At 38.0% G+C, this 6,333-nt stretch overlaps 2 protein-coding genes across 3 annotated transcripts in view; one reads left to right on the top strand and one right to left on the bottom strand.

Moving 5' to 3' along the window:
• The window catches only part of LOC104736996 (putative esterase/lipase HI_0193), a 3,380-nt gene extending 613 nt beyond the window's left edge, over nucleotides 1-2,767 (top strand). The window contains exons 2-14 of one of the 2 annotated variants that reach the window (XM_010457095.2): nucleotides 35-169; nucleotides 262-288; nucleotides 412-502; nucleotides 666-709; nucleotides 811-909; nucleotides 997-1,054; nucleotides 1,146-1,198; nucleotides 1,281-1,382; nucleotides 1,763-1,828; nucleotides 1,913-2,025; nucleotides 2,121-2,292; nucleotides 2,404-2,474; nucleotides 2,681-2,767. In XM_010457095.2, the coding sequence (XP_010455397.1) occupies nucleotides 35-169; nucleotides 262-288; nucleotides 412-502; nucleotides 666-709; nucleotides 811-909; nucleotides 997-1,054; nucleotides 1,146-1,198; nucleotides 1,281-1,382; nucleotides 1,763-1,828; nucleotides 1,913-2,025; nucleotides 2,121-2,292; nucleotides 2,404-2,472 (1,029 nt within the window). In that variant the 3' untranslated portion in view covers nucleotides 2,473-2,474; nucleotides 2,681-2,767. Of the gene's footprint in view, nucleotides 1-34; nucleotides 170-261; nucleotides 289-411; nucleotides 503-665; nucleotides 710-810; nucleotides 910-996; nucleotides 1,055-1,145; nucleotides 1,199-1,280; nucleotides 1,383-1,762; nucleotides 1,829-1,912; nucleotides 2,026-2,120; nucleotides 2,293-2,403; nucleotides 2,632-2,680 lie in introns of those variants that run through there. The other variant, XM_010457094.2, reaches the window with a different exon arrangement.
• Nucleotides 2,603-4,844, bottom strand: LOC104736997 (11-beta-hydroxysteroid dehydrogenase-like 5). Its single transcript, XM_010457096.1, has 6 exons — nucleotides 4,516-4,844; nucleotides 3,879-4,071; nucleotides 3,675-3,760; nucleotides 3,460-3,591; nucleotides 3,214-3,378; nucleotides 2,603-3,140 (listed from the first exon to the last, which is right to left on the bottom strand). The coding sequence occupies exons 1-6, from the start codon at nucleotides 4,702-4,704 to the stop codon at nucleotides 2,757-2,759; spliced, it is 1,149 nt and encodes a 382-aa protein (XP_010455398.1). The 5' UTR covers nucleotides 4,705-4,844; the 3' UTR covers nucleotides 2,603-2,756.

Genomic DNA, 6,333 nt, shown 5'->3' with positions numbered 1-6,333 from the left:
TTTTTTTTTTTTTTTTTTTTTTTGGCTATTTAAGAGTGACAGATTCTGTATGCATCGTTTCGGATTAGTAAATGGAACTCGGAAAGCGAGAGGAACATCTATACGTATGGCATTAGTTGATGAGAGACAATCAACTAGCAAAGATGTTGCTGAGCCTCCTCGGATCCTGGTATATGAATTTGTGATTAGTTTTATCTTGTTCTGTTACAAAAAAAGTTTGATACTTGATCATTGATTTAATCTTGTGTCATTGTTTTGTAGGCGTATGATCTTGTTCAAGGAGCACTTGTAAGTTATCTGAGAGCTTATCTGTTATATATTTTGTTTATTGGAGTGTCTAATCTTAGTGTTTAGAGCATGTTAGCTAGTAGAAGCTAACATGAGTTTGAGAGTTCGATGATATACACGCAGGTGAAATGGAGATGGAAGGAGGACAAGTCTGTTCCAGATACACCCACCGCTGTTCTCCTACACGGAATACTAGGGAGCGGGAAAAACTGGGGTCAGTATTGTGGGATTCATTGTGAAATGGTTTCAAGTTTGGCTGTACTTAATGCCTTCTCAGCTTTTTTAGTTTTGTTTCTTGTTTCTTCAAACTTTGCTGTTTAGTTGTATGGTGTGCATAAAATTTCTAGCTAACCAAACCTTAATTCCTGCTAGTCTAGGCACTTTCGCCCGAAGATTGGCTCATGAGTTCCCAACTTGGCAGGTATCTGTTTTCACCACCAAATGCACTGAACTGTACTGTGCACATACAAACTTATTGGCTTGCGAATAAATAATATGCTTCTCTTGGTTCAATCTTCACAGTTTCTCTTGGTAGATCTTCGTTGCCATGGGGATTCAGCATCTCTCAAGAAGAGAGGTCCACATTCTGTTGCTACAACTGCTTCTGATGTTCTAAAACTAGTAAGTTTCTTTCTCCGGCCACTTTTTATTCGAGTATTCAAGAGAACTTCTCTGTCATTCGTCTTTCTTTATTCTGTCATTCTTAAGGTTGGTCAGCTGAGGTTAACACCTCGGGTCCTTGTTGGTCATAGCTTTGGTGGGAAAGGTAACTTAACTTATTTATGAAATTGCTTCATCCAGATTATTTACTCTGACGTGATAACACTGCTGATGAGTCTTTTCTATGATCATGTTAGTTGTTTTAAGCATGGTGGAGCAAGCTGCTAAGCCTCTTCCACGACCAGTCCGAGTAAGTGTTCTTTTTATGATGTCTATATCCCATGACCATCGGTAGGATTTATGTTAATCCCCCTAATTTGTATCCATTTTAGGCTTGGGTACTGGATGCTACTCCTGGAAAAGTTCGTGCAGGAGGAGATGGAGAAGATCATCCACGAGAACTTATATCATTTCTACGTACGTTGCCAAAAGTGGTAAGTATTGAGGGCTACGATCATTTGTCCTCTTTCATCATGGAAACATTTACAATATTCTGTTCTTTTTCATTGAAGATTGTAATGTCGTTCCCTTAAATTCTGTCAGAACCTTTGCGCAGATTGTTGTTCACAAGGAATTTATTGTGTCAATTTTCAAGTTCAGTTTTGTGATTTGAAAGAACTTTATTATGAAGAATAGTTTAGATTCATGTTCCGGCTGAGAGAACTATAAAATTCTATCAAGTAAACAGAACATGTGGGTACAAAATGATTCAAGGAAAAAATTATTGTCTTTCCTTTACCTTTTGAACCAGTTACAAAGTCTTAGAAGGCAGATGAAAATATTGCTTATTAACATCATCTGTGTTTGGTTTAAGGTATCGTCAAAGCGTGAGATTTTAAATGCTCTTCTCAAAGAAGGGTTTTCCAATGATGTTGCACAGGTATATAATAATTTTCTTAAACAGATTCTATCAGTTGTTAACTTTCAGACCATTGTTTGATTCCGCTTGATGTGTCTTGTGCAGTGGGTTGTTACCAATCTTAGACCTACTGGACCATCGTGCTCCAGCTTCTCGTGGACATTTGACCTGGATGGGATCTCCCAACTTTATCAGTCCTACGAAGACACAAATCTATGGTAATCTATTTCTGTCAACTCCCTGTGTTTAGTGGAGCAAACTTGTATGAGATCTTACCTAACTTCTTGGCAATGCTGCTTCTACAAAATAAAAGGAACTTTGTTGAAAATCTTCCAAGAGGAGTACATGTGAATTTTCTGAAAGCTGAAAGAAGCTTGCACCGTTGGGCCCTCAAAGACCTTCAACGAATCCACGCTGCTGAAGAGCTTGCCACTGAAGAAGGAGCCGGAGTAGAAATGCATGTCCTGGAAGATGCTGGTCACTGGGTAAATTAAGCTAACTATACCTCTGCTTTTACATTGCTTCATCTTTGTTTCCTCTTTTGTTATTCTATTACTACCGAACCCGTAAACTGGTACCCGGTTGTGCGCTTTTAGGTTCACACGGATAATCCAGATGGTCTCTTCAGGATCTTGTCATCTTCTTTCCAAGTTCTCAGAACCTAGAGGTGCGGAACAGTCTTGGTTCTGCTTTTTTTTTTTTGGTCTGTATAATACTTGTGAGGTTACGTCTAAATCACATTCGACAGATATCATATACATTAACCTTGTGTCCTGTAATGTTTTAATTGACATAAGTAAGAAGTACTATCATATCTGGCATTATTTTTGACTCTTATGTCCATTTTACATTGCTTTTTCTTCGTTTACTTAGTCGGAGAAAGTTCTAAAAGCTCAAGTTCACTCTACACCAAACCGACCGCAACTCTTGTTTCTCAATCCAGTTTTTATTACAACTCTTGGATGTTAAACTGCGCAAACCGAGGAGGACTCGCAGGATACCGAGGTGGGCTTGCAGGATACCGTGGTGGGCTTGCGGCATAGTGAGGTGGGCTTGCGGGAAACCGAGGTGGGCCTCCTTCAAGCATAAGTTTCATTTGTGAAGAGGATTCATCTACAGGCAAACCCGCCCCTACCCCAACAAGGGAGCTTCTACGTGAACCCTCAGTAGATAGTAACAACTTGAATGTCCATCTCAGCACATTTGGCGTGAAGACTCTATAGAGGAGAAACACGTCGTGCCAGTTTGGGAACTTTACGTATGGGTCTCCCCTACAAGCTCCTGCCACAATCATCTTTGCAAATTCCTCTAGCGGTCCACCGTTTGCAGGTACCTGCAGATCGTGTAAGTAAGTCTTTGGGTCTTTTAAGTTCATACAGTGAAATGTTTGGTTTAAAAACTTTTACTTCTCTTTCTTCCTTCCATTGCATCTCAGCACCTTCTTCTAGCATGAACTTTCCTCTAGTCATCTCACTCCCGATCCATCCGTGAGTTGCAATAGTTATTCCAACGTCTTCATTTAGCTCGAATCTTAGCGTCTCGTAGAAGTTGACTAGTGCTGCTTTTGCTGCCTATACAGTGATAAATTAACAATATGTCATCTCTTGCGAGATAGAAGTGAAAGTATACGTTTATATAGTATGGGTACTAACTGAATAAAGACTCATCCGTGGTAGAGGCAACCAGTTCTCAACCGATGCATTCACGACTATCCGGCCATTCGTCTGTTGAAGGTATGGCAAAGCTACATATGTCGGATAAACATTCCCCCAGAAGTTTATGTCCTGCTCAAGAATCTCAATCTTTGATATCTATACTATTGAAATGAGATCCATGCACAATACAAACCAAAAGAAGGTACACATACCATCAAATGCGGAAACACAGTCGTGTCACTCACTTCCTCAAAGTAAAAAGTGTGTCCAAGACTTGCTGTATTCACTAGGTGATCCACTAGTGTGTCGAATTCATCATCAGAGGCATATAACATTTTCGTTAAAACCAAATGTTTAGCTTGACCTACAAGTTAACCTATTCCTAGCAATTTATAAGGAAATGGCAAGTAGTGTACCGCGGCCGTAATAGTTGACGGCTTGGGTGATAAAACGGCGGCAATCATCTTCTTTGATAACATCAGCAGCGATGATAATGACGTGGTTGGCTCCAATTTGCTTGGCCTTATTGCTCACAACTCTTAGTCTCTGCTCTCTCCTAGCCACCAACACCAAATTTGCTCCTCTTTTGGCATATTCGTAAGCTATTTGCTGCATTAACGGATTAACCCATCTCATTAACAAGATCATCAGCATCCATGCAAACTCAAGAAAGTCATTATACTTTTTTTTTTCTCATTGCAATGAAAATTACATAAACTAATAAAACCAGATCTTGTTTTATTATGTGTGTTTGATAATTAGAAGAAGCATCTATAATTAATATTTGCATATTCATACGTTTTTTTTGCTGCGCTCCATCTCAATAAACAAGATCATAAGAATCCATGCAAAACTAATGAAACTCAAAATATTATGTTTCTTATCATTGCAACGGAAATTACATTAATTCATAATAGTTCTGTATATTTGTGATTTGAAACATTTGATAATTGGAAGAAGCATCCACTACAAAATTTTCTTATAAAAAATACCATTTATATTAAAATTTTATATTTAAGTAGAAATAATCATAAATGCAAAACGCAAAAGTACCTCTCCAATAGCGGATGAAGCTCCGGTGATGACTACGACTTTATCTTCCATGTTTTCAGTGGCGAAATAAGAGTTGTAAACCCGTTCAGAGAAGCTAATGAAAGACAGTAATGGCCATGCGAAGGCCATCACCACCATCGTCGCCGGAGGCGCCACAAGGTTCATCACCGAGTTCAATAGATCCACCATTTTTTTAATTTCTTTTTCCTTTTTGTTTTTTTTTTTCTTTTCTTTTAACTTCCTAAAACAAAGAGGTATTTAGGATCAGGCTATTGAAACGAAGTAGAAAGATAAAGAGGAAGCAATTTCCTTTTTGTTTATGAGAAAAGAGAGAAATTAAATTTGTGGGGCGGATTTTGACGTATAGTGATGGATGGTGAACAACATGGCTGCATGCAGATAGAGGTACAAAGCCACGTGCTTCTCCCTTTGACGTCTTTGAGTTTTATATATCGTCTAGACTTTTACATAAAGATAAAACTGTGAAGCTCCAGTTCCGATTTAATCCGGTTTGGATGTTTTGTATCCTGGTTCAGTAAGTTCGTGGAACGTGCACATCTCCATTTGGAATAAAGATTCTGATAATGGTTTTTGGTACGTATACCACATGCACAGCTCCATTTGAACGTCACTTTCATTTTAGTGGGTGGTTGGTTAATTACAAGACCAAGAAACCAATATCCAAAACCAAAGTGATTAACTAGAGGTTTGCTATGGTTCCCGGCCAATTCTAATTTGTCTTCAACTAAGCGATCTTGTGGATTGATGGGCTTCTACATACTTGTTTACCGAGTTGAAGTTTTAAAAAGAACAACTACCTTAATGTTAAAAGGAACATAAAATTTAGTTGATATCGATATCTTTATGCAATCTCTTATCATTATGCAACATGCATCTATTTAATTTCTAATATTCTAGTCTACGACGTCGTGGTCAATGCAGAGCTTTTCATATGCTAGCTAAAAATACTCTGTGGGAGACTTGAACTTTAACTAGAAGAGTCTTTGGGATAATGTTCTTCTTCTCTAGATAGATATGGAAAGATAGTACAAGTGGGACCCACGATCTACGACAGAGAACATCCTACGTGGGTCATTGTCGTAAACAACAACAACAACACAAACTACTTCATGTCTTCTTCTTTTTTTAACCGTTGGGATCAAATCTTCATCACTTCATGCAAATTTCGTTAGTCTGTTTCCTAACGAAAATACACAGATCCAAAAATAGAAAAAGAGATATATATATATATTGTGAGTTGTTGTCTTTGTCTAGAGAATCTAGGGCTTCTCCATATTTTCCGGTGACACAAAAACCAAATCCATCTCTCTCTTCATTCCTAAAAATTTCCAAATCAGAATTAACAAACACTCTGTTCGTTATTTCTCTCTCTCTCTCATTCTCTCTCCGTATTTTCCGTTATCGACGAACAGTTTGCTGCAAGAAACCAAATTAACAACGTTTTGTTCATCTTGCAGTGGAGATAACGGAAAAAAAAAATAAACCAAAACATCATCAATCTCTCTTGTTTCTTGATTCACAAGTCTTCTTTTCTGTGATTTTCTTTTCTGAATTTACATACTTTTAAGGTTTTGTATAAGATCCTTCTCATTCATTTGGGATCATATAAGAACAAAAGATCTCTGGTGGGTTGAAGAGACGTACAATTGCATAATTTAGGTTACTAAACATTTTGATCATCGATCATCTTCATTTTGATAAAACCTGAGGTTCCTGGGTTTTTGAGGCTTGGGGATCATTCAGGATATATTTGTTCTTGATGCGGATAGGTGAAGAATCAGCCTGAAGTATTATGGG

The sequence above is a fragment of the Camelina sativa genome, chromosome 13, assembly GCF_000633955.1.
Source record: "Camelina sativa cultivar DH55 chromosome 13, Cs, whole genome shotgun sequence".
In the NCBI taxonomy this organism is placed as follows: domain Eukaryota; kingdom Viridiplantae; phylum Streptophyta; class Magnoliopsida; order Brassicales; family Brassicaceae; genus Camelina; species Camelina sativa.
Note: the sequence above shows the minus strand (reverse complement) of the source record. Positions and strands in the feature narration are given on the sequence as shown.